Genomic DNA, 27,952 nt, shown 5'->3' with positions numbered 1-27,952 from the left:
CAGCCTGGATAGCTAGTTTAGTCGTCAGTTCACAGACATTTATTCCCCACACAAATTCAAGTGAAGGGATTTGAGGGGTTTTTGTAGTAATTTGTTTTGTTTCACACTACTCAGGAGATATAGGTACAATAAGTTTAACTTGAATAGGAAAAAGCAAACCTACCTAAGTCTCTTTTGTTCTTCAACAGGTCAGCTCAAGTCATATTAGGATGCAAAGTCATCACCAAACACACATTCATGGAGAGTTTTCTACTCAAAATACTTAATTTAAAAATTAGACAACTGCGAAAAATTTCTTCCACGGTATAACAGATCTACACTATCCTTTCTGCATACCATTACACACAATACATTAAAAGCTATACCACTGCAAACCTTAAGTTGAGGCTTTACATAAAACCCAGAAAATGCAAGGTTAGTGTTCCAAGAGTAACTTTAGCTCTTGCAAAGTGAGTTGTATTTTAAGCTCACAATCCTCATGTTTAACTATACAATTGCAAATGTTTCTGCTAATCTTCAGTGAAACTAATGCCAGTGCACAAGGTTACGCACAGTCTTTGCAGGATCAGGGCCATAAACCCTAATTCGACAAAAAACTTAAGCATGTGAATGATCCTGCTGAAGTCATATGTCTAGACACGCTCATATTTAACAGCAACGAAGGGTCCTGTGGCACCTTATAGACTAACAGAAAAGTTTAGAGCATGAGCTTTCGTGAGTTAACTCACTTCTTCAGATGCTTCTTCCAGCATCTGAAGAAGTGAGTTAACTCACGAAAGCTCATGCTCTAAACTTTTCTGTTAGTCTATAAGGTGCCACAGGACCCTTCGTTGCTGCTACAGATCCAGACTAACACGGCTACCCCTCTGATACTTGGCTCATATTTAAGTTTCTGCAAACTGTTTTGCACTTTCACATTACTTGAAAGAGTACAGGCTGAACCTCTCTAATCCAGCAGTCTCTTGTCCAGCAACATCTGTAGTCTGGCATGATTTTAGTTAACCAGATAGCCACATCACAGGTGGCCAAGTTTCCCCATGGTCTCATACACTTTTACAGCCACCTTTTATCTCTAATTTACCCCTAAATGTCTTCTAAGAGCCCAGTAAGCAATATAAGTGTTGGTAATGCTGCTAGACAAGATTGACCTCCTCTGGGTTCAGCAAATTCTCTTGTTCGGCACTGGTCAGATCTCAAGGATGCCGGATAGAGACTATCTTCACAAAACAAAAAAAGCAGTCATGTGGCACTTTAAAAACTAACAAAATAATTTATTAGGTGATGAGCTTTTGTGGGGCAGACCCACTTCTTCAGATCTGGAAATAATCTCTGGGATTAGAGAGGTTCAACCTGCACATGGAAAAACCCCTATTTGAAAATCTGATTCAACTGAGAGTTTTCCCCCCGCCTTAAATCCTTTTCCTTTTAAATTCAATTAACTATGAGTCAAAAAAAAAACAAAAAAAAAACCACACACACACACACACACACTCAGGAGGGACAAAAAGCACTAATTTATTCTTATAATACTAAAAATGCCTTAGTCCTTGAGGATTCTCTTTTTCTTTCAAGTTTCCAAACTATGATAACCACTACAAACTTCCTAATTCTTTACTCAAAAAGGACAGACAAGGTATGTTCTGTTCCACAAGCTGCAGCAGCAAGAATCCTCATTCTCTTGATTCCATTTATGAATCAGAATGTCTTTCTAGTGCTCCATTTGAAAACACCCTTTATTTGTTTGGGTTTGTGAGCTGTTAGCCAGAGACTCAATTTTTATTTCTCTGGCCCCAGTCCATCCAGTATCACTAAGAGTTAATACAAATAAAGACAGTACAATTAGCATTCCTGATCTTTCTAAAGCAACACTTTTTTGGGGTGCTAACCTCAGGCTTCCTGTATTGATCATAAATTGTATTTTTTAAAATCACACCAGAGCCTTAAAGTGTCTATACAAAACATATTTTGGCTTCGAAAAAAACAATTGTTTAATTCTGACAATATTGTTTTTTTATTTGTAAGACTTTCATTTTTAACTATTTTAATTTTTGCAGTTGCAAGTAATAAAGGAGGATTGGCTTAGAGCAGCATATACAGCAGGCCTGCAAGGCTAACAGTGGGGCCTGAGACACCAAGCACAGGATTTGCAGGAAAGGCTGTGGCCCCTGGCCCAGTATAGAAGAGACCCCAGACCACAGCCATGAAGAAATAGCCAAGCCCTCATCCACCGGAGAGACTACCCCACAACTGAACAGGCCCCATGCTCTCAGTCAAGAGCGAGCAAGTGGATAGAGCCGCTGCAGAGCACAACCTGCAGGGCTTGCCCTGGGCTTAGGGACACAAAATCTCTACAGGCCCAGTTGCTGTGGAGGCCACACTTGACGGCTATTAAATGGATTTTTTCCCACAGATATTTGTGTCAGGTGAAACTGACATTTACAAACAACTAATTATTTAAATCAAATCCTGCCAAGCTTAAATATATTTAACACGTGGTTCCCAACTGTGGCATAATGTTTCAGTCCTGCAAGTGAAATGAACAACATGATTGTCAGGCCTACAATCAGTTTCTTGGATGGTTTTTCTGCTGCATAAAATGGAATACAGAAGTGTGTGTAAAACAAGATTAGCAAATCTTCTTTGTTCCCAGGTTTATGAGAACTGTATACTCCCAATGTGGACTACACCATCTGAAAGACATGCAAAATCCTCTACCTGTGGCATATGGGGAGGGAAGATGGGAGAACTGCTTTGTTTTTGCCAGAAGGCAAACAAATGTAATTGAAGCATAATAGGTCTGGACAGTCAAACAACTGACATAAAAATTCAATAAACAACAACATATGTATATACATAAAACAAGATAAGACACATTCAACAGGATTATTTTTACTCTTTTTCAGGGCATAAGCCAATCACTAATGTAAGTTTTAAGGAAATGTGTATTATTTTGTATTTATCTACTCTGGGATTTCTTCCTGCAGCAACTGATACTGGTCACTACCAGAAACAGGACTGCAGGAACCATGGATCTGAGACAGTGTGGAGATTTCTGTATATTGCAGAAATGTCACTGAGCAGTTGCAGTGAACTGGTTTGATCCCTAGACACACTAAAAAGTACGTAATAGTTTTTAATGTGTATGTTACACTGCTAATAGCTGAAATTATATTATTGGGGTTCTAACATGTATTGCAGACAGGACCTGGGCATTTGTCATCAGCTAATCCTGCTCCGTGGCTAGGTATTTAAAAAAAAAAAACCTACCAAAAGGTGTAACATATACCTGCCAAATACATTTAAGTTTTCTAGCACAGCTGAGACCTGTTTACATGTCATGAGTGTGTCAGTGACCTGTTAAAAAAATCAATGAGGTTCAATTTGTACCATACACAGGGTTTAAGACTCTTGGAGAAAGAACTGCTGTAGCCAAAGTTTTAGACCATGGTTTACACTGTTAGACAAACTGACTGTAACCAGGCTGTAGTGAACCATGTTTCAAAGTAGCTCTCTCCACAGTGTATTCTTCAGTGCAGAGCCTGCTTTCAATTTGACAAGTCCATTTCATGGCCAACTCCAGTGCCAAATAGCTTAGAATATTGTCTACACTTTGATGACAGCCATGGTTTTGTATCCTGGTCATGACTCCTTTATCTAACCAGGTTACAACAAAAATGGACATACAACAGGTGCTCCTTTCCCCTCCAATGGCCTGTATCCATTCTGATTGCACACCCATGCTACAGAAAACTCATTCACAAGTCTATCATCTGGAACTCTCAAATAGCTGGCATTTTAACCCGAAGTTACATTTAGTTAAATTTTTCCATTAGTACAGTATAGTGAAAGTAAAAGCAAATAAATACAGCAAATACACTATAAATTGGCAGTGTACAATACAACTTGCTGGTTGGTAAATAAAGTACTCTGCATTGTTTGTTTCTTAACATATAATCTGGTTTTTCTTTAGTGTTATGCATTACTGGGTATACCTCTCCATCACCTAGAATTTTTGAATATCCAGCAGTCTCCCAGTCCTGGCGCTGCCAGATATGAAAGAGGTTACTGAACCATGCTCCCTACCAGTGTACCTACCGACACAAGTGTATTTGTGCATCCTGGGAAAACTAAATAGTTCTTTTAAAATATTTACACCACTACTCAGCACAATATCCAAGTGCTCTCCCGTAATGCCTTAGCAAGATACAGAGTGCCAGGAGGACACACACAAAAAGCAGCGAGACATACAGAACTGTACTCAGGTACACTTCCCCAGCTTTCTGAGTGGTAGGAAGTAAGACCAGCCAACTGAAATGAACAGGCACAGTTAGAAAATCCATCTACGAAGCAAATACAGTTTGTCAGAACAGTTACAGAAAAACAACATTGCCATAGCTCAGGCTACCAGCAAGGTTGTTAACAACTACCAGCGTTATTAACTATAATATTAACCATGTTAGGCATGGACACATTCTACATCTACAGCCAAACAGATGACTGGTTACCAACTCAGTCAAAAGTTGCAGTGTAGGCAGAGCCTAAGGAGAGACAGACAGAACTAACTAGCTAGTCTAAATGAGTGGGATTCAAACCTAGATCTACCCAAATGTCAGGCTCAAGCCAGGTTTGGATCTTGAGATTAAGGCTAGATGAAAATTCAACTAAAAATCCAAAGTTTCTTCTGAAAAATAAGTGCTCTGAACAGCACTTTGGTTTGGCTACTTATACACTGCTGAGCTCTCATATGACACTTTCCCAATCCATGGGCTCTCAAAGCTTAGTATTGTCTCCATTTTACAGGTTGGGAACAGAAGGCACGAAAAGGTGAAGCAGTTTTCCCAGCGTCTAACAGTACGTTAGTGCCAGAGCTGGGAATCTGACCTGTCTCCCAAGTGCCAGCCCAGTACTTAATTCACGTCTAGACAATGTTATTCAAACACCTGTTCATATAAACAAAAAAGTCAGACGTCCAAAACATTAAGTCACTTCCCATTTGCCCCCAGGACACAATTCCCTGCTATGAATTTGTCCAGAGCAGCATTTCCCAAACATTTGGAAAGTAAACCCCAACAGCAAGAAAATGAAGTTAACAGAACCCTGCCATGTGCTGTTAAAGGCCTACACACCTCAAGGCACAAGTCTTCCACACAGATGTGCATACAAACTTCAGACTCCACGGTAGGTGTAATAATGCACTTTAGCAAATGCTCATGTAGAGCACTATCTAGTTTGGTTTTAAATGTTTCAAGTCATGGAATTTCTAGCACTCCTTTATTCTAGGGTTCTAGAAGTCTGGCCATTAGTCATTATGGTCTGAATGTAAAAGACGGGCAAGAAGGTAAACTAAGGACAACTGGACTGAACCCCAGGAATCTAGTATCATGTCTTAAGAACCACTCATCTCCCTCAAATCACACATTCAGTTTTAAATGAAAGGTATAATGCTATGGAGGGTAAGTCAGTCACACAACAAAAGTCAGCACAAACCACAATAATATAACAGATCTTCCTCTGAAGATAAACTGAAGTGGATGAATCACTATCATGTTATAAAATAGATAAATATAAACAACATAGAGACCAACCTTAATCTGAAGCTCTTCTTGTCCTGCTTATATCCGCTCTACTGCACTGATTTGAACACGGGGGCTGAACAAGAATTTTTTTAAAGAGTCTTCTATTCCTCCCTTTTACTTTACTTTTTAAATAAACAAAAAGCCCAACACAACAGCTTAAACTCTTTGTGAATGGTTTTACAATATGGCTCTCAAGTCAGGGAAGCCTAACTTCTAAAGTTAGATTATCAGTGTTGTATTATATCAGGAAAACTTGCCTGAAGAATTTTCTTAGTAACTCTGATGTTGAAAACTCTCCATCTAACTCACCCCATAAAAATTCACTGAGAAAAGGAAGGGAAAGAGGAGATGATCCAAAATCTATCCTGCATGCTCTGGGTTTTTTCTTTTAAAAACATTATTTTTCTAAAGTTTTGATTCTATATTAGAGATTTTTTGCTACATTCTTATAAATACAGAGATGCTGTCTTTCTTTAAAGACTTTGTTTACTTTCCTCTGCTCCCAATTTATTTTGTTGTATTTTTAACTAACTACATTTCTGGGAAATTTAAGTTAGAGACTCTATTACATAATAGAAAAAAGTTATTTGAATCAATGAAATGCTTTAAAATTTAACCTGTACTTTCTTCTTTATATTTAATTGTGATTGTTACTTTTAGTGCTTGTCTTCCTCCCGCAGTCACAGTCTTCCTGTAATACTTTACCCCAGAGAACAAACCCCACTCCAAAAACAGGAGATTTAGAAATTGGGTGTTAAATTTTCAGAAAGCTGGCTTGCCACACAGCTATTCTTCCCTGCGTTGTACAGTACGATCTGCCTACATTCTTTTTAAATATTAAAAAAATTAAAAATCTGATTCCCCCAGGAAAAAAGCTCCCAAAATATAACTAACCCACAAAAACAGGGCTATTGGAAGATGGTTAATATGTCATCACACAGCTTGCTTTTTGCCTGTAAATGCCTCTTTCCTCCTTTTTTATTAATTTTGGTTATAACTACTTAGCAGTTACCACCCTTTAATATGCAGCTCTAGGCCTATTTTCCTGTCCCCAACCTCCACTCCTCACCCGTCCTAGACTAGAGAAATTTGGTTTAATATGAAGCTGAGAAACGGCATATGTTTAAAGTGTCTTGTTTTAATTTCCTGCAACACTCCTGCAGAGATTATCTCCTCCTCTCCTATACATTAATATACATACTTAATCCTACCCAGTTACCCCCGCCTAAAAAATAAATCAGGAAAATCAGGTTTACTAGAAGCTGGAAAACGTGTGTTTTTAAACGGATTTATTCCCCCTCCCAAAAAAGCCACCCTGAGACTCGCCCGCTGCCTGTCACGCCTTTCGCTCCACCTCTATTGCCCCTTTCCCATACCCCCCCCCCCACCTCCCCAAAAATAACGATCCCAGGGAAAGAGGGCTGATGGGAAGCTAGAAATGAACGGCTCGCTCCTCCCCAGCCAGGACCAGCCCAGGGCCCCCTAAGCTGCCTACTCTCTCCCCGCTCTTCCCCCTGCCCCAACAGAGGGGGCTCAGTGGGAGCTGGCACTGGGGAGGCTAAGCCAAGCCCTCACCCCAGGATCAGCTACAGGCTGGCCCTCCTCCCCCCCGGGGTACAGGACAGCCAGGGACCGGGGGGTGGCAGGAGCTGGGGGAAGAGCTCGGACCTTTACCGGGGCTGGTTACCCCGCTCCTCCTTTCCCCCTCCCCCCCGTCCCCAGGCACTGCTGCTGCCGGGCTGGGGGGCGCTGCCCCGGGCTCCCTAGGCCTCTCTCACTCTCTCCTCAGGATCAGGGCGGCCATATTGGATCCGTCAGCTTCTCTCCCCGTCTGAGGGAGGCGGCCGCCGCTAAAGCAGGAGCAACATCCGGGCAACGGTGGCTCCGCCTCCTTAAGTGGGCGGGGCGCAGGAGGGTGTATTGTTTACATCCGGGATACCTCCGTCTTCCTTCAGAGACATAGAAAAGTATGAGGGGAGGGACGACATCTTTGTGGAGGGCAGGCTGGCGGCTCCGTCGTGTCATTCCTGGGTGCCTTCAATACTAGTGGGAACTATTGGGAGGCGGCCGCCATGTTAGTAGAGGGCGGACGGGCAGGCACATCCAGTTTCTGGCCTCACAGCTACTGAAGAGAATGGGCGAGTGTAACCATTTTTGTTAAGGGCATACGAGCACGTGGGAAACTGGAAGCCGCTGTTGAAGCAGCTGTGCGTGGGGCCAAAGGATGAATGGGTTGGGGCTTTTTTTCCCCGTATTTATAAAACATGCGTAGTGCGGGACACCAGTAAAAACTGGCTACGGAAATCCATGGGCCACCCGTTGTTTTAATGCATCGGTTTGTCTGGTGAAGGTTTTTCTTCTCTTGCAATTTAAATGTCCATATTACTATTTGGAATATTGTTATTAATTACTTATTATAAAGCGGCCCGAGGGATGAGCTGATAATCGGGAGAGCTAGGTTCTGCTCTTAGCTCAGCCTCTGGTTTTGGGCATGCCACTTCCTCTATACCTCAGTTTCCCCATCTGTGGTATACGGATTATTACTATTTATTTGTATTGAGATTACAAGGAGAATCAGAAGCTTGATGCACTGAACTCTCAGCCCCACAAATACAGACAAGTTAAGGTGACTCCTGCCTTACAGAGACGGCATCTAAGCTGTATTATTTAACTAAACTGTTAAACATTAGACATTATTGTTACTAGGTAGTGAAAGCAGTCCTGCTGATCAAGGAAACACTAACCATCCCTAAAAGGTTGGACAAGCCCCTATCTGGGAAAGTCTGGTTTTGAAGCCCTGGGTCAGTGCAGGGAGCTAGGTTTGAGAGTCTTGTGAGGACCCTTCCCAGCCATGCAGGTCTATGATTTTATGATTTACAGTAAGAGGGTGATGGATTGGACATACCTTCAGAAAACCAACCACCACCATCACAAGGCAAGCCCTGAATTGGAACTCACAAGGAAAAAGGAACCTAAGAAAAAGGTGCCCAAGAAACACCTGGCATAGAGACCTGAAGGCAGATGCTAAAAAACCAGGATACACCTGGTCAGAACTAGAAACATCACCCATGACAGGGGACGATACCAAATGGTCAGCAATGGCCTACATCCCAAGATGTAGGAGTGGAAGAGGCTACTACTACATGGGTAAGTTTGTAGGCTCAGGTCCTAGAGGCAGATGATAAATCTTTTTTATATTTATTTTCTTTTGAAAGCACTTTGAAATCTACATTTGAGATTAGAGAGGTAGAGAAGAATGAAGTATTACTATGTAGATTCATGGACATTTTTAAATGCATATGTAAATATTGTTGCAATGAAATATTGCTTATTATGCACCTTTGGTCTTTAATCCTGCAACAGAGACCCAGCTGTATACATAGGAGGCATCTTATCTGGGCATTAGTCTGTACTATTCAGTTTTAGCAGGATTGGGGCCTTAAGGTCTGAACTGTCATTCATCAACTATGAGGATTTGCCTTCTCAGAAATCAGAAAGGGAAAAGTAGAAGAAAATGTAACCAGGATTAGTACATACCAGTTGGAAAGGGCAAAGCAGCAGCAGCAGCAGCTACCCTGTGGCAAATCACCATTTTAGGGTGGTTGGTGCAGGGCTTTGTCAAATTTAAAGGGCTACCCCCAGAAAAGCATGGCAATTTTTTAGGGATGAAGCAACTACAAAGACAAATACTTAGGTGCTGCTTCTGTGTGTTGCGTATTGTATGGTATTAGTGGCAGTGGATGTCTGAAAAAGGGACATGCCTCTCTGGAAAACAGATATTTAGGCAAATGGCTTTCCCTCACGGTGACTGTTTCACCTTCCACTCTTCATTTGTCTTGGCTGCTTAGCTAATGAGCATGCTGGGGACTGAGGCTGCTTGTTTCCATATGATTGTTTTGCACTTAGTATAATGGGGGTACTAATGTTCTTTGGACTCTCTAAATACTCCTTTAATGTAATATCAGCTCTAGAAATTCTGCTTTTCTCTAGCCCTGTAACTCAGCAGATCAGAGAAAAGTTAAAAGCCTCAGTCTGACATTCCCGAAGTAGCCCTTGACCATTGTTTACCAGCTCTGAACGCCAATGCGCTAGTGTTTTAATCACTAGGCCAACCTTCCTCTCCCTTAAACCCCCTCAGGAGATCCAGTCCTGACAAATTTCCTGGGCTGTTATGTTTCCCTGGGCCCAGCAGGTGAACCACTTCATATCTATCTTTGTTTCTTCTCCCTGCAATAATGATCACAGCCCTATTCTAGCACCTAGAGACCTCAGCTGTTATCCAGTGGACATCTCATGTGGTTACTGGGACCAAGCAAGGCACTTAGTACAGTATGGATTTGACAATCCCAGTGATTCAGATGGACAAAGCTCCACATGACCTTCTGATCAGTAAATTAGGGAAATGCAACCTAGATTGGTCTACTATCAGGTGGGTATATAACTGGTTGGATAACCATTCACAGAGGCTGTGTCTACACTTGCATTCCCCTTTCAAAACAGTCATGCAAATGAAGGAAATAAAAATGCAAATGAGGTGTAGATTTACATATTTTGCATATCATTTGCATATTCTTTTTAGAAAGTAGAAAAGGAGCATAGATGAGGCCCTTTCAAAAGTAAACCCCATCTTCCCATACAAAAGAGAAGGGTTCTTTCGAAGGTGTTTACTTTCAAATTGATGCATCTACACTGCTTTTCTTGTTCACTTCATTTGCACATTCCTATTTCAAAATAGCTTCTTTCGAAAGAAAACTAGCGTAGACACTGCTCTTTTCAAAGTAAACCCCATCTTCGAAAGAATCCTTCCCATAAAAAAAAAAGGGCAGAAGGATTCTTTCGAAGATCAGGTTTACTTTCGAAAGAGCAGCAGTGTCTACACTGGTTTTCTTCTTTCTAATGAAGTTATTTTGAAATAATATGCAAATGAAGTGTCAGGTATGCAAATTTATACATCATTTGCATTTTCTATTTACCACATTGCATACCTCTTTCGAAAGAGGAAGGCAAGTGTAGACACAGCCCTGGGGAGCACAGCTGCAAGTGGGGGTGGGCAATGGCTTGGGGCCTGCTCATGGCGCACAAGATTTCTGCCTGGGTGGTTGTCAATGCACTTCCGCAGTCGTATCGGCCACATAAGGCAGATACGAAACTGGGGGGCACCGAAGTGTGGGGTCCCCCACCCCTAAAACTGACAGTCCGAGGGGTGAACACCCCGGGGGGGGGGGGCATTAAAGCGCACCTGGGGCTGATCTACAGACACCGATGGGGGGGGGGGGCAGCAAGGGCCCGGGAAGGGCTGAGCTGAAACCCCCGGGAAGAAGTGGGGGAATCACGTGGGGGGCCCTCGCTTTCAACCGCTCCCCCACGAGCCCTCATCCTGTGCTCACCCGCAACTAAACCGCAGCTCGCAAGCGCTCTCTTTTTTAAAGTAACTCCGTGATATCCCTCCGCCGGGAAAAAAATAATCCATCGTGAGATTGGTAAAAGGGTGTGAGTGACCCCCCACCCCCCTATGCCATTGTCCGGGAATCGCTAATAATCTTCCGAGTTATCCTGCACTGCGCGCACCCGCTAACTGAAAGATCCGGGACGGGAAGTCGCTGAGGCCCGTGGTGGAGGGATACGGCGGTGAAGAGGCTGCGTCTCGCTACGAGCCCGCCCCATATAACGGTTTGCCTCCCGGAGCTGTGACTTAGGAGCAGCTCCAGGTTTTTCCGACAGCCCCTACCTCTTCTGCGTATCCCTCCGCCGGGGGTCCGCCTTCCACTTCCGGGTCCGCCATTTTGTCTCCCGCCCACCCGAGTAGTGGGGGGGCAGTTAAAGCAGCTAACCCTAGCGGCGACCCCCCCCCCCCATCCGGGCCTGTGGGACGCCCACGCTGGCGCCGTCGGGGGCCCACCTTGCTGGGGTGAGTGTGGGGGGTTCTCTGGGGGAGAGGAGGGGTCACGGGGGGGTCAATTGGGTAGAGCCCCGTGGAGGGGGGACCCTGTCAGGAAATGACTCCCTCCCCAGAGGCTGGGGGCTAAAGGGGGGTGCCTGACCTGGGGGGGGAAGAATTCCATGGGGGGGATTCTAGTTCTGTGGGGGTGCAAAGCCTTGGCGGTGGGGGCTGTGCAAGGGCCCTGGCCCCAGACATCATGGGGAGAGTGCGGGGATTGAGTCCTCCAGCCCGCTCCCTTGCAGCTCTTGAGGACAAAAAGTTTCTGGTGAAGTTTTAACCAAGACACGTGTTGCTGCTGGCGGGGAGGGCAGTGGGCACAGGGTGCCGGAGTTTGGGCCACCGCAGCCCCTCCTGGCTCCAAGTGGCGTTTGCCTTTTACACGCTTACAGGGTTCGGAGTTGGGGACCCTGGCTCTCCGCTCCTCCACTGTAACAATTGTTCAGGCGCGCCTGGTAGTGGGCAGACAGGCCCCTGGGTGCCACAAACACATCCCTAAGTTCGTGGAAACTAGAAACAACTTTTGAAAGTTTCAAGAATCGGATCCGAAAAAGAGAGAGACACCTCGAATGCTTCCTGATGGGTGATTTTATAGCTATTTAAAATAAATATAGACCAGACAAGTTAGAAAGCTATGAGAGAAATTGAGAGGTTTATAGTTAAAAAAAATAAATCCAAACCAACAGTATGAAGCCCCAATCCTGCAAATACTTACACTTCCACCCCCCATGAGTAATTTCGTGGTCATGGAATTCACTGGAGTTGTTCATGTGTGTCAAGTTAGATATAAAAGTGTTTGCAGGATTTGGGCTGAAAATACTACGAAAGGAGCATTAAGCATAAAGGCTGTCTCCTTAAAAGTCAAGGTGAATTAAGATAATACCAGGAACCTCCGACAAACACTTGCCCATGTTTACACATTTGCATGGTCTCTTCTAGTGTTTTCTACACAGGGAGGTCCTGATCCTGTAATGAGCTGTGCAGGTGGTTGCCAGTTTTCTGCTGCATGGTACTCATTGTCGGAGAGAGCTAAAATTAAATGTATGCAAGCATTTGTGGAAATGAAGTCAAATATAAAAGGTTCAGCAACCAATGAAAAATGCTTTAGGTTGAGGCACTTTAATTTAAAGTGGCCCTTTTAAGATGTCAGCCTAAACAACTGTTAGTAAAGTTCTTTTTTTTTTCCCCCCATGAGTATCAGCTCTTTGTGACAGAGCTGAAATTGTCAAACTCCTATTTTATATGCAAAAGATTATACATAGAAACATTTGTATAAGAGCTTTAAAAGACTGTTGTGTAAAATGGGATGTTTTACATGGGAAGATTGTATGTTGGCCATGTGACTTGAGAATTAGAGTTCTTAAAAGATTATTTTACTGATATTCGCTTATTTTACTGACAATCACTTATGTTATATTTGGACGTTTCTGTTGAATTGTTCAATGAACTGTTACAACTTTTTTCATAATGCTTTCCTCTTAGTGGCTGTGTCTATACTAGCATTCTTCTTTTGAAAGAGGCATGCAAAAGAAGGAAATCAAAAATGCAAATAAGGCACAAATTTACATATCTTATGCCTCATTTGCATTTCTTCCGAAAGAAGAAAAACTGTGTAGACACAGCTCTTTCAAAAGTAATCCCCATCTTTGAAAGAACCCTTCTTCCTAATATTTTTAGGAAGAAAGCTGTGTCTGTGCTAAAATTGTGCTTTTGAAAGAGGCATGCAAATGAGGAAATTGAAAATGCAAATGAAGTGTAGATTTACATATCTGGTGCCTCATTTGCATATATTTAGAAAATGGGAAGACGGGTTCTTTTGAAGATGGGGTTTACTTTTGAAAGAGCTGTGTCTACACTGCTTTTCTTTCTAAAGAAGCTCTTTTGAAAGAATGTGCAAATGAGGTGCCAGATATGTAAATCTGTGCCTCATTTGCACATTTGATTTCCTTAATTTGCATGGCTCTTTCAAAAGATGAATGCTAGTGTAGACATAGCCAGTTAAAGACCTCATGGATTCACTGATTAACTTTTCGGTTCAGTCCTGTTATGCGTAGACATTCACTTTTAGCCAATTGAAGAGCCTCACACACAAATTAATATTTAGGCTTTGGGTCAGTCCTTCACAGGAATAAAATGGCATGGTAGCTGTATTAGACAAGAACTTCAGATCTCTTTATTAATGTATTTTATACATGTAAAGTATAGTCTGAAAAACAGAGGCTCTGTTGCTTAATAGCCTTAGCACAGGGTTAGAATCCAGGAGTTGCTATGTCCGAGTCTAGAACAGACTCCCTTTATGAACTTGGACAAGTCACTTTATTTTTCCCGCGACTGCAAGTGGTAAAACGAGACAAGGATACCAGTTCCTTAGCTCATTGGGGTGGGGTGTTTGTGAAGATGAAGCACTTATTATTTTAAAAATGCTCCATACACACAGTGAGTACTAAGTATTGCTGCTGTTGCTATTACAGACTTGGAATCAGCTTTGTACTGTACTGAGCCTCTGAAGTCAATGTGGTACACTTGAGCCATTGATCTGCATCAGCTGATGAGTGTTTCATTTTGCATTCCAATTATATTGCAAGGACTGAACATTGAAAAGATATGTTTTCTCATAAACACTTGTGTTCATTAACAACAAGAAGTCCTGTGGCATCTTATAGACTAACAGATATTTTGGAGCATAAGCTTTCATGGGCAAAGACCTGCTTCGTCAGATGTCTTTGCCCACAAAAGCTTATGCTCCAAAATATCGGTTAGTCTATAAGGTGCCACAGGACTTCTTGTTGTTCTCGAAGATACAGACTAACACGGTTACCCCTCTGATACTGTGTTCATAGAGTAATTTATTGGTCAAATCAGGCATAAATGCACACTGGAAATCTATATTCTAGCTTGGTTGATGATATTTTAGTCACATTGTACATTTAAAGTTTTTTCTTTTGTTTTAAAACACAGCTTTCTGAGAATATTTGTTCCCATGTATAAAGATGTCATTAGTGGATCTCGGGAAGAGGTTGCTAGAAGCAGCTCGCAAAGGGCAAGATGATGAAGTTAGAACATTAATGGCAAATGGTGCTCCTTTCACAACTGACTGGGTATGTTTTTAATAGAAAAGGCTATCTTCTCTATAAAGGTGATTATCCCAATTAAAATGTAGGATAGATCCTTTGTGGGCAGCCTGAGGGATAGGTGATAACCTCGGAGTTCCAGTTTACCTCACAGGCACCTTTGGTCTTTAACGATGTGATGAGAACCAGGCTGATTAGCTATGACTTTCATTGCAAAGAAAGCATCCCTCGTTGTACCATTTTTATAAGTATTTCATGCTTAGGGCCTGATCCTGAAAGCTGTTCAAATCTGGCTGACCCCTGTTCTTTCAGGAGATCTTGGTGAATAACTTTACTATTGTGAAGTAACCCTACTGGAGTAAATGGGGCTAGTTATGGGTACCAAAGTTAAGTATGAGTGTAAATAGTCACAAGATGGTCATGCCTCTGTTAAGTGTCCTAAATAGCTGCTTTGGGTACTGCTGTTACAGGATGTTGTGCAATATTTTACCTGTTGTTGGATAAGGGAGGCTTTGATTATTCCTTTTTAAAGCCTTCTTTAAAGTGATTTTAACTGTTCATGTTTTTCAAACTATATTCACTTGTTAAGTACATTTAAATATTGAGCTTAAAAGTTCTAAAGGGAATTTGAGCAATAAAGTACCCATACTGATAAGCAACTAATATCTTTTTATTTTTGTGGATACATTTAAAATGTTTAATTTAAAGTAACCGTATATCATTTCATAAAACTCCAGTTCAGTGATCAGTTTAAGTTTTTGTCTTGATGCAAATGATCACAGTCTCATTTTGTTTGCTATTTACATGCAGTATATAATCCCAACTATTCATTTATATACTTGATGCTTATTGCAGGGTCAGTTGGTGTCTGGGTTGCTTCCTTTTAGCAGAACTGCTGTCCCTCTGCATTGGGTGTCTGCTGCCAGCAGTTGTTCTCAAGGTGCTATGGTGATCTGTCCTTTTACACTCAGCCCCTCTGGCTGGGTTGCCATTGGTTTTGCCCTGGGCTCCTATGCACTTACACATTTGTACTTTCTGTTCTGTGTGGGATGTGATGGGGGTGTAATTATAGTTCTTGAAAATTGCTGAATGTATTAATGGAGATAAATGTGTTATATTGAACAGAATTTTTTTAATTAATACACAGCTTGGGACATCACCTCTTCACCTCGCGGCCCAATATGGCCATTATTCGACAGCTGAAGTGCTGCTTCGAGCAGGTGTTAGCAGAGATGCTCGAACCAAAGTGGACAGAACACCGTTGCATATGGCTGCAGCTGACGGACATACACATATTGTAGAACTGCTGATTAGGGTAGGTGAGGTGCCATATATAAAACAGTCTGTAGAATATAAGTCTGATCAGTTACATTGTAATGTCACTTTTTAGGCATTATGCTCTATGTGAAAAAGTTATTGGTAGATTACTGCCAATTAAATATTTTTATTTGGAGAATGAAATACAAAACTTTTCCCCCCCCCCTTCTAAGAATAATTTTAAAAACTTTTCGAAGGAGAACCTTAGAATTGTTCAATGAAAACACTTTATTGGTATGTATAGGAAATTTAAAACAGATTTCTATATTCACTCAAAGTATTTCAGGCTGTGACAACACCCTGCCACCCTTACTTTTGTGATTCCACTGCCGTTAGGCATGGTCTGGTGGCCAGCAGCCACTGCTTTCCAGCTGCCGAGCCATGAAGGCAGTGCCACAGAAATAAGGGTGTGAATACCTCAGTCCCCTACAGTAGTCTTGCAACCCTTGGTTAGGTCAGAATCCTGGTTTGAAAAATGCTGATTTGAAAATATAGTGAGATGCTTGTGCAGGAAACTAGGAAGCACGTAGTTCAGGATGAAGTTAAAGCAATATTGTCTGCTTAAAGAATAAATTGTCTGAATTGTTTCAGCTATTTTGGTAACATATAATAACCTATGATGAATATATTTGTAATAGAATAATACCAATGCAACCCTCTAATTTCTTAAGTGGTGCATTCCTGCATATGCACATATTTGATACCATGTTGGGTGGAGTTCATGAAGTGATTAAGACATAAAAATGCTGAGAATGATGGTGGTACTTGCCTTTTAGGTGCCTAGAAATTCCCACAAACAACACTGTGATCCACAGAGCCAGACTAGGCAGCTATATTCCCTAGAGCAAATGAGGGGAGGTGGATGTGTTAGCATACAATGCACAATAATCAGCGTGATAGGCAGCTCCATGCTAAGATACTTCTGGGAGATGGTGATGAGAGGTGTGTGCTATGCTCCACCTTTCTCTGTGACTAACTTTTGGCTGCAGGGAAGCATTTTAGCAATCCACAAATGGGAACCTGTGTCACCAAAGTGTGGGAAAGTCACCAGGCATTGTGTCTCCATCTGCAGTCAGACGTGACTCTCAGCTAGCATGTAGAACAGAAGGTTGATAAGGTCACAGCATAGAACAGAATTGTCAGCACAGTAACCAGAAGCAGGGTCCTGGCTCTTCTCCTGCCTCCAAGGCCAGCTGAGACTGACCCACTTCCAGCTTCTTATCCCAGCCAAGTTTCTGCTTTGGCCTTTGTTCTGTTTCCTGGCCAAAAAGTGTCACCTCTTCACACCTCCTTCTGGGCTCAAGTTACAAATGGCATTAGCTATTGTGTATGTGGGAGCCTATCACCAAAATTCACATCACCATCTAAGTATTGATGCAGTGCCCAGGAAAACTGAGGCACACAGGGTTACTGTAGGACAGTAAAGTCACATACAACATAACAAGGTGAATAAAATCAACACAACCTGGCACTTTAGTCGTGCCTCTTAAGCACCACTGAGTACATGTACTGAATCAGGCCCTGCATGTGACTTAGAAAGCTGAATGTCCGTCTTTCCCTTTTGTTCATGAACCACAGTGGGGACTTGGAGGTGGGTAGGTATCCCCCAGCAGGGGAAGGCAGCACTGCAAATGCCTGGAGGCTGGAACCTTGATGCCCAAGGGACTTTTACTCTGACAAATGCAGGCGATATAGGGTTTGTAAGGAGTTCTGTGGATTCCTGTGGAGCCAAAATTTGGACTTGACTGTCTAAGTCCAGGATTTAGGTGCTTAAGTACTTTCATGCATCCCACACTTTGTGTTTAGCTAGTTTCTCCATTTCTCTGCAATCGGGGAGGCCTTGCTCTGGAAAAAATACAGTCAGATGCACCTTATGATTTTATTTCTTTCAGAACGGTGCTGATGTAAATGCCAAGGACATGTTGAAAATGACTGCCTTGCATTGGGCAACAGAACACAACCACCGAGATGTTGTTGAGTTGCTTATAAAATATGGAGCTGATGTTCATGCTTTTAGCAAGTTTGATAAATCAGCCTTTGATATAGCCCTGGACAAGAACAATGCAGAGACTCTGGTAATGCTGCAGGTGGGTTAATTATAGAAACAATATGTCATTGGCCTACAGCATTTGCCAATACACTGAGAATGAATATTTCCTACAGAAACTTTCTCATTGGCATGCCTTAATTAAAATTGCAGTAATTTGTGTAAAATATTGCAATGTTCATTAACACTAGTTTCTTCATCACTAAGATAGTAAATTTGGAAAATATTGAAAATTTAAGGTACATTGTGTTTCTTTGCAGGCGCGCTCTTAAGATATTCTGGTTTTGAACTCATGGAGTAAACTTTGTTGTAATTTTTGTAGAAAGAGGCCTCTGGGAAATGGGAATAAAAGAAGTAGATTATTTTAATTTTATTATAAGGTTATTTGTTTGGAAAAGCTATTTAGAAAGTAGTCCTTCTCTGTTGCACTGCATTGATTTGTATTTCTGATTGGTAGTATTTTATACCTACTCTTGTTTCAACGCACAGCAAATACAATTAGTTGGCTATACAAGGTGCATAGTAGCAGAGAATCAGACTCCAAAAATGCTATATGGGTGCTGAGTATTTTTTCTCTTACTGGAGATGAGATAAACGTGTGCCTAATTGCATTTTCTTCTTAAGGAGGCAATGCAGAATCAGGTAAACACGAATCCAGAGAGATCAAATCCTGTCACAAATACAGTGACTGTTGCCTCACCATTTATCCTTGCCTCAGGGGAAGTTCTCAATCTTGCTAGTTTTGTTTCTTCGGCAAACACCAAAACAACCTCAGGTAAGAGTCTGTGAAAATGTAAAAGAAGTGTTTTTCAAAATATTTCTGGTGTAGAGATTTTTTTAAATCTCTTAAATTTAAATCAGTCTTCTGAAGTGTAGAAGGCAGTTGTTCCAAGTTGGTAGACAGGACTTTAAAACATTAGAATGTACCGAAAATGTACCAATGTACCTGCTCTGTCAAAAAATACACTTTATCTGAAAAGATAATGAGCCAGAATTGCAGCTGGCAAAAAAGACATTCCGCGAGTCAGTGGAGAGGTTTGCTATTTTTACTAGTTGAGGATCTGCCCAGAGTGTATTACAGGTTGAACGTCTCTAGTCTGGATCTCTCTATTGTCGAGCAACATCTGTAATCTAGCATGATTTTAGTTAGCTGGACGACCACTTATGGGTATGGACAAGTTTCCCTGTGGTCCCATCACGTTTTTTTACAGCCACCAGTCCTGGCTCTGTGTTCTGCTGTTTTTTAGCTCTCATTTACTCCTAAGTGTCTGAGCCCAGTAAGCAGTGGAGGTGTTGGTGATGCTGCTAGACAATACAGTAGGGTGTCCACATTCTTGAGGGTTCCATGTTGAGAACCCTCGCGAATGCTGAATTTTGGGAATATGGGTCCCGTCTGGAGCCTGGCTGCGAACCCTGGGGGAAGTGGGGACTGCTGGTGCTCGTGAATAATTGAATGTGCAAACATTAAGTTCGCAAATCTTGAGACCCTAGTGTATTGACCTCCCGTGGTCTGGCAAATTTTATCATTCAGCACTGGTCAGGTCCCAAGGGTCTGGACAAGAGAGGTTCAACCCATGTAAGCAATAAAATAGAACCATCGTAACTTGGGAATGTAAAGGTCTCAAAGTACAGTGCATGGAGAGTTCCACTGATAAAATAATATGAGTAGGTACCTAATCCCTAGATCTGTGAAGGATTCATTCAGTATTCTGTTCTATTACTTAACTGGAAGAGCAGAGTGAACCATCTTGTGTATTTGAATGTCAAATCAGGAAACAGGTGGAAAATCATTGCAGAGACTGTATCTTGGGTGTACATGTTACTCAAAACATATTTTTTCTTAGCCAATAGGTTAGAAATAAAATATGAACATGAGCTAATTATTGTCATAAATTTGTCTGAAAATTTATTTTAAGGCTGAACATAAAATTCTTTTCCTGATATGAGACTTTATTGCTTGTTGTTGTTGTATTTGGGAAATCCAAACTACTGTTTCTTTTCAGTCTTAAGGAGGCTTCTAAATACAAGGTTTATGAAGCAAGTTGGGGGCCTGACCCTGCAAACACTTCTGCATGTGAGTAAATTTTGAAATTTAATGGGACTGTTCACATGCATGAGTGTTTGCTGTAGTTGATTGGAGCACTGTTAAAAATGTGGATGTGTCCTGTTTTCAGTTCTAAAGTCCCAGTGCTATAATCAGATCAGTCAAGCAGCACCATAAGCCTGTATATTCCCCCCATTGGCTTCAGTGAACTTACTTTGAATAGAAACTTTTCATGTGGTTTTCTCCTTTTAACAAATTGACAATTTTGTGATTAACACCCTGCCCCAAACCTGAGGATCAACAGAAATATTCCTGTTTAGTGCTTCCTTAAAGCTTAAAACAGGGACATTCCTGCAATATATGTCTGCTTAGTCTTAAAAATGTGAGAAGGCCAACATGTTTTTTCCCCACTTTATTCTTTTTGGGTGCAAAACTCCAAAACTTTATTCCTGTCAATGCTTCCTAGTGGTTTATAGTGGGCGTAAGGGTTTGCTGGCTGCCTTGTCATTAGCTTTTGCCATATTTGCCCACAAGAGGGCATTAGAGATTGACTTGCAGTGATTGAAGTACTGTAGTTTAACTTTTTTCACTTAAGACACTTTGTGTACCACTTCTTATTCATAGATGACCAAAAACTTTATTTAAAACTTCAAACTCATTAATGAGGACAACTATCTTTTACTTGCCTGAAGAAATCTTTTTCAGAAATAACAAAGCTGAAAGTTTCTGAAAATAGCCTATTGAATATATTAATTTTGGTCTCACTTAGGTTTCTTTCTTGTTCTGTTCATTTAGTACTGTCATGAAATGGGTACTGTGGTCAGTTGAGGGAAGAAGCTTCTTACACTGGAATTGGGACTATTTTTATTCCCTACACAAAGCACGTTCTGCAGTCCAAGAACTTGATATGCTGATCTGATAGTCTTTACACCAGTACCCTTGTGTTTCAACTGACTAACTTATTTTGTGAAGCTGGTTTTCAAATAGCAATTTCAACATACAAAGTGGTTCAATTGACTGATTTAGCTTTCAAGAAAAAGCTTCGATTGTTGATTTTGTAACAAACAAATTTGTTTTCTAAAGCAATGCTGAGCAGATTTTACACTTTGACAGAATTTCACAGTAGAAGAATTTGGATTATATAATTAGCTTGTATTGACTTTTTGAAATATTCATTTGGCATTTGCAACTCTGCAGTTGAAATTAATGTGACACTGCAAAGTCAGGTAAACATAATTAAACATATAGCTTTTGCATAATGCTAATGTGTTCAGCCTGTATAGTCAGACTGCATCTCTTCTGTGCTGGTGAGGCCTCGTACTTTGACCATGTGTGGTTTTATAAACATTGTTCACATCTGTTCAGAATGAAAGCTAAAAGTGGTGCCAAAATCTGGATTTTGATAGCCCAGTGGATTACTATTTGACCACTTGTAGGTGGTCTTTGTGACAATGCCAGAGTAGGACACCTTAGCTTTCCAGATCTGAAGAAGTGGGTCTGCCCCACAGAAGCTCATCACCTAATAAATTATTTTGTTAGACTTTAAAGTGCTACATGACTGCTGTTTTTTGTTTAGCTTGCATCCATTTACTCCATTTAATTCCTTTGCATTACTTCAAATACATTTATTTTTAAACCCAGTAAAATGAAGAATAAATATATTTCAGTCATGTTCTAAGAATGGTATATGTCCCTGTGTTTCAGGTCTTAGTGATTTGTGCTACGTGTGAATTATAAGCTGGAAAAATTACCCCAGTAGAGCAATAAATTTTTGGCAACACTTTTTGCTGGAACGGTACTTTTTAGTAAAGTCTTAATAGAATATCAGCATGCTAATCCATCAAATGGCCTTCTCTTGCTGTCATTTTCCCAAAACAGGTGATTCCCATGTATCTACAGTGCAGTTTTCAAACTCGACAACCTCTGTACTTGCAACACTTGCAGCCCTTGCAGAAGCATCTGCACCCCTTTCCAATTCAAATAGAACTACAGGTAGGTGAAATGAATCTGTCCTTTGACAATCAGTGTATTTAATCCCTAGTGTGTAATTTGCAAGAAATCACAAGGAAATTAGGTTACTTAAGTATAACTTGTAAAAAGGGTTTGAATTCATTTAGCATAACTCAAGAGAGTTGCTAAGTGATATATTTGGCAGTAGCTGCAAGGATAATAAATTAATCTGTTATCATAGCTCATGCATATTTCTACAGACTATAGTTGCTGCTTTGAGTGAAGCATTGAAGCTTTCTTACTACTTTCACTCATCCTGTTTTGACCTGGATAGAGTTATGATTGTTCTGTTTACCTCCCTGTTATAAAAATAGAAAAGAACACAATCTGCATCTCTGTTAAACGCTCTTTACTACACAAATATGGATATTGATATTTTTTTCAAACTCCACTTTTACAAATTAGATTGTTTGGAATGTTTTATCTCCAGCTTGATATTTGGTACGTTCCTCCTGATCGTACAAACCTTGTTTTTTTAAAAAATAATTTATTTGGATGTCTCGAAGTCTTGATAATGTTTGGGTTCTTTCATGCATACTGTACACACTCCATTTTATGACAACCACTGTTACGAATTGCCAGTTACATGAACCATTTTCCTGCTAGTGAGGGGAAAATATTCACATAGGGAAAGTGATGTTTATGTCCCCAATGCCACTGTACTGGAAATTGCTTTGCAGTGGTTTTGAAGTACATGAAGAAAATAATTGATGCCACCAAACTGTAACTTATGCGCTGTGTCAGTCTTGATTTGAGATGTTCATAAAATTGCACTTCCTGATTTTTATGAGCGCCCCAGATCCCAATCAGTTTGTGAAATGTGGTTCCGTAGTACTTCTAAAATATTGATGCTTTATGACAACAATTCTCAGTTTGTTTAGCATTGTGGGTCACATATGCAGCTGTGTGTTTAGGCTGCTTTCACACTATGTATATACTACCTATAGAGCCCTGAGGCTGTCGCATGGGTCACAGCTGTGCGCTGATTGGCTCATGGTTTGAGCACCAACGCGATACAAAGTATAAAAGCTAACAGTTGACTTTAGAATTATCAAGTTGGCCATATTTTAAAAAATTAGCCTTAATAGATCTCTCTTAACCTTTAAACCCTCTTTTTCCAGAGATGAAGTACTTTTTTTGCTGTATTAGTTTTATTTATATTTGTGAATGCTGCTGTTTTAAATTCATCTAACTGAAGAGAATTATTTTAACATTAAGTTGCTGGGGTTGTATTGGTATTGTATTGTGTTCACTTTAGATTTTTAACATTTGCAAATTACTCCATTCCAGATGCCTCAATGTTTAGATTCTTGTGTAGCAAATATTGACTCATAAATTTGGGCGTTTTGCTCTGCTTTCTCTAGGTAACACAGAGGAAATAGTGGAGGCAAATTCTGTAGACTCTGCAATACAGCAAGTGGTTGGCAGTGGAGGTCAGCGAGTCATTACAATAGTAACAGATGCCGTTCCATTGGGCAGTCTTCAGACAGCCATTCCTACTAGTGGAATCAGTCAGCCGTTCCTAGTGACCATGCAAGACGGGCAACAAGGTAAGAGTCTTCTCAGTTAGAAAACTGTAAGCCAGTTGTAAACCTTCCTAGTGTTAAGAATAAAAAAAGTTACGGCAGATGCATAAACTTAGACTTGGTTCTGTGACTCTCTGAAGAAACTCGGCATGGGGTCAGAGGAAGGAAAAATGAGGAGGTCATTACATAGTTCAGGTTGCTTGTAGTGTGCTGCTACAGATTTGTACCTTCTGAGTATCTACGCTACAGTGTTTTCGAAAGAAGTTCTTCTGGAAAGCCTCTTCCAAAAGAAACTTCTTCTGAAAGAGTGCGTCCACACACAAAAGCGGGTCAGATCAGTCCACTCTTTTGATGGAGAACATCCAAACGGCTTGCACTCTCTTGGAAGAATGGGCCACGGATCAATAAATCTGGTTCCATGAGGACTGCCCTTCTGGAAAAAGGGCCTGCGGAGTGTCTACACCCTTTTTTTTTTTTTTCAAAGAAGCTTTTGGAAGAAAATCTGCGTTCCTTCGATTTCGGATCAAAAGAGCATTTTGTATATAGATGTGCTGTGTTTTCTCTCTAAAAAGGACCAAATTTTCCCAAAGAACTTGCTAATGTAAATGCAGCCATAGAAAGGAGAATTAAGGGTTATGTCTGAGGCTAGTTACATAATCCTTCTAATTGAACACAAAGATACAATGCTCCATTTTTATACTATTAATAGTTGAATTAAAGCAAGTGAAACATGTATAATAAGTATTTTCCATTGTTAAATTCTGTTATCTGAAGCATCTGCATCAGGTAAGCTAGCATTCTTTCCTTCTCTCTCTCTCTTTCTCTCTCTCTCTCTCTCTCATAGAACTTGGTGTTGAGACATTTTTTGTGATTTGTCAGGTTCACCAAACCTTTTCATCATATTACTTTAATTAGGCCTTCCACCATCCAAATCTGTCAGTTTCACAAACCAGATATGCATGGTGTTGGGTAAAATGGCAATGATCCCAAGCACTTGCATGCTGAATTTTTATTTACCTGAGTAATGTAATATATAGGCCTTGTATGTTAGATATGATCAAATTGACATGCCATATGGATGCTGGGTTATTTGATACCTCATATTTTGTCCTTTTTGCTAATGAGTAACATATACCTTTATAGCAGTTTCCTCCAATATATGTGTGTAAGTGTTTATGTAGTTAGGCAGACTGTTCATAATGGATTACGTATTTTAATTTCACCTTTTCTGTTTGCAAATGGTCCATGAATGGAAAACAGTTTTCTCAAGATGTATTATTTAGAATACTTGCCAAATATCTCCATGTAATTATTGATCTGTAGCTTGTTTGTCAGTGTTCCTAATCAGAAGTCTTTTGATAGACATCATATTAACTACTGTGTTCTATGTGTTTATAATGTACTTGTCCCCTAGAACATTCACAGAAGTCTTATGTCCCATCTTAATTCAATTGTTATACTATTAAAAATAACAGGATAGTGAAAGAATGATAATCCCTAAAATAGGGAGGGTGTTTTTTTGTTTGTATGTTTGTTTTTGTTTTCAAATCAGCTTTGATTCAGGATTCTCCCAGCTAGGTAGTAAGTGAACTCTGAAGCTTTCTTCTAGCTGTAACAAATAGGATGCAAGACATGAACAAGGAAACATAACACATGATATGACAAGAAACTCTGCACCCATTTGTGGAATTCAGGAATTGCTGATTGTTTCCCAGCACTTCTGAGTAGAGCAGCATGTCCCTCGTACATCAGTTTCAAAGTAATCTGTCTCTGTGGATTTCTGGACAAAAGCATCTGTAATCCATTGTGTATTCATTTCCTGCATTTAATATTCCTTGACTTGTAGTTCTAACTGTACCTGCTGGTCAGGTTGCAGAAGAGACTGTTATTGAAGAGGAAGAAGATGATGATGACATAGAAGAGGAAGAACATCCACCCACGAAGAAGCAAAAAGTTGACCAAAATATAAACAATTTGGAGGAAAACAAGGTAAAAGCTCCTGGATGTAACTTTCATAATAAGCAGATGCAGTCTAAACTATCAGTCTTTACTGAACTGAAAATGTAGGGTAGGGTTTTCAAGTATATTTATAAATAGCTCATATGATGTGATCCAAGCTGATTTTAAATTTAGTCAGTGATCATGCCTTATAAGGAGACTTTTTCAGAAATGGCAATGTTTCTCATTCTTTCTGTTCAATCTGTATGATCAGTACCTAATATGCAGTACCTTAATAATACCACCTAACTCTTATGTTATATTTACTAGTGGATCTCAGATGCTTTACAGAGAGGCATACTCAGCCCACGTATAGATAGGGAAACAAAGGCACAGAGAGAAGTGATGTGCCTACTGTCACCCACCACGCCAGGGGCAGAACAAGGAGTAAGAACCCAAATCTCCTGTATGGTAGTGCTTGGCCCGCTGAACAACGGGACATGTAGTCTTGAGTTACTGGTATTGGAAGGGAAATCGTGAGTTAATTTTTGAGCCCAGGCTATTGAGTTGAAGCATTTTGCTTTGCTGTATTTTTCTTTAGAACTCATTATAAAACTGCAGTGATAACAGATCTGTCTTCGCGTTCCTGCTGCTGCTTTAAAGAAAATCAGATACCTTATCTGGCACCTTGCATTTGGAAGTATATGTGCTTTTGCTTGCAGAATTTTACTTGGTTTTTGGGGGCCACCAGATGTTGAGATTTCTTTGATTTTTCTAGCCCTCTCCCCAGTTGCCAACACTGTTGATTTTGCATCTGAATCATAAAGAAATATGGAACCCCCACAAATCTATTTTATGGGATCACATTAAACTAGAGAACTGGCCCAATCCTATCTTGTTGCAAAGACCAACAGCCAGCATCTGCCTTAATATATACCCTGGACAACTTCATTTCACTTAACATAGGCAACTGATGAGCCCTAAGGTGCTACAACTCAGCTCTGTTTGAGATTTACTGATGAATAGAGGGAAGAGACTTTGTATCCCTATTCGTTGAGGCATTCGTTACCTCTTGATGTGCAGAAGGGTCTCAACATTCACGAGGGTTCCATGTTCAGAACCCTCGCGAATGTTGATTTTTTGCAAATATGAGGGTGGTGCCTGGGGCCCCGGAGGAAACGGCCACTGCCAGCACTCGTGAGTAATTGAATTTGCAAACATTAAGTTCGTGAATCGTGAGACCCAATTGTAGTTGGTCTGTCATTTTTTTACCTGTGTGTAAGTATTATGTATATCAGTGCTTACATCCTGGGTACAGGCACAGGTTGCTGCGTCTTTGGGCTCTCATCAGAGGCTGTCTTGTTTTATAGGATGATAGTGAAAGGGAAATATTACAGCAGCAGTTGCAAGAAGCAAATCGAAAGGCACAAGAATATCGTAGCCAGCTAATGAAGAAAGAACAAGAAGCAGAGCAATACCGGCTAAAGCTTGAAGCCATGGCAAAACAGCAGCCCAATGGTGCTGAGCTCACACTGGTTGAAGATATTGCTGAGGTGGATGCAGTTGTGGTATCATCAGAGGAAACAGGAAGGTCTGCAGCCACAGTGGTGGAAACAGAGCAGCTTACTGACATTGCTGTGGAAACTGTGGCTTCGTAACCTGGGGATTGTCAACTCCATTTTAAAGGGAAAAAAAGAACATTATTTTAAAGGCAGTGCTGTTGACAAGCAGTGTTGTGAGCTAAGTAGCCTATTGAAGACCCTCGTTGCAGCTGGAATATTGAAGAACTGAACTGTTTGTGGTCCCATTCAGAGGGATAAAATCTCTCCTGAAGCTCATAACGTTCATTTGCTTTGAACACAAAGGTGCTTTTAAAGTTTCATATTGAAAGAGAAGTATATTTTAAAAAGTACCCTAATAAATTTTAACCAGCAAGTAACCTACAAGCCTATTTTGTGACAGAGGCCTATAATATGGGAGGGAAAAGGGGCGGGGGGGGGGGGGAGTGGAGACAGAGAATACCTCGTTGCCAAAGTAAGTGGTAGTAGCACTCAGATGCCCTGCATTTACTGCACTGAAAATATATTTTATGTAATGACATATTTGCACCCTGTTTTTAGTTATCAGAAACCACAATTTGGAATCTCAGAAAAATAGTCTCTTTGGTGGATAGAAACAAAAAAGCTGGCATTTATTGGAAAGCAAACGTCATTGCTGAGATGAAAACACTATTGACGACATCTTCCAAAGCCCTTTGAGAGAGGGTAAAAAATGGCTTGGTCTTTGTAGGTGATATGTTTTTACTTCAAAATTAATCCAACATACATTATGCCCACAAGAACAAACCACAGGCTAAGTTTGCATAAACTTTAGGATTCAAGCAATTTGAGGTATTGGAGAATATTAAAACTGCCTTTTTATGTCTGTTTTTTAAAACGCTATCTACATCTGAACCCTTTAGTACCTCAGGTAGAAATTAGAACTT

The 27,952-nt window shown here is 40.7% G+C and overlaps 2 protein-coding genes across 3 annotated transcripts in view; one reads left to right on the top strand and one right to left on the bottom strand.

Moving 5' to 3' along the window:
* Positions 1-6,936, bottom strand: part of DEDD (death effector domain containing) — a 45,436-nt gene extending 38,500 nt beyond the window's left edge. For both annotated transcript variants that reach the window (XM_074980584.1, XM_074980583.1), the window contains exon 1: positions 5,586-6,936. The gene's annotated coding sequence lies outside the window, so the exon portion shown is untranslated. The remainder of the gene's footprint in view (positions 1-5,585) is intronic.
* A 4,422-nt stretch (positions 6,937-11,358) lies between these two features.
* Positions 11,359-27,436, top strand: GABPB2 (GA binding protein transcription factor subunit beta 2). The gene is made up of 9 exons (XM_074980772.1): positions 11,359-11,484; positions 14,473-14,612; positions 15,733-15,900; positions 17,795-17,989; positions 18,574-18,724; positions 21,872-21,985; positions 23,368-23,553; positions 25,376-25,518; positions 26,838-27,436. Exons 2-9 carry the CDS (start codon positions 14,505-14,507, stop codon positions 27,123-27,125), a joined length of 1,353 nt encoding a protein of 450 aa, XP_074836873.1. The 5' UTR covers positions 11,359-11,484; positions 14,473-14,504; the 3' UTR covers positions 27,126-27,436.
* The last annotated feature ends 516 nt before the right edge of the window (positions 27,437-27,952 follow it).

Source organism: Carettochelys insculpta, chromosome 30 (genome assembly GCF_033958435.1).
Source record: "Carettochelys insculpta isolate YL-2023 chromosome 30, ASM3395843v1, whole genome shotgun sequence".
In the NCBI taxonomy this organism is placed as follows: Eukaryota; Metazoa; Chordata; order Testudines; family Carettochelyidae; genus Carettochelys; species Carettochelys insculpta.
The sequence above is the reverse complement of the archived record's forward strand: the minus strand, read 5'-3'. Positions and strand labels throughout refer to the sequence as shown.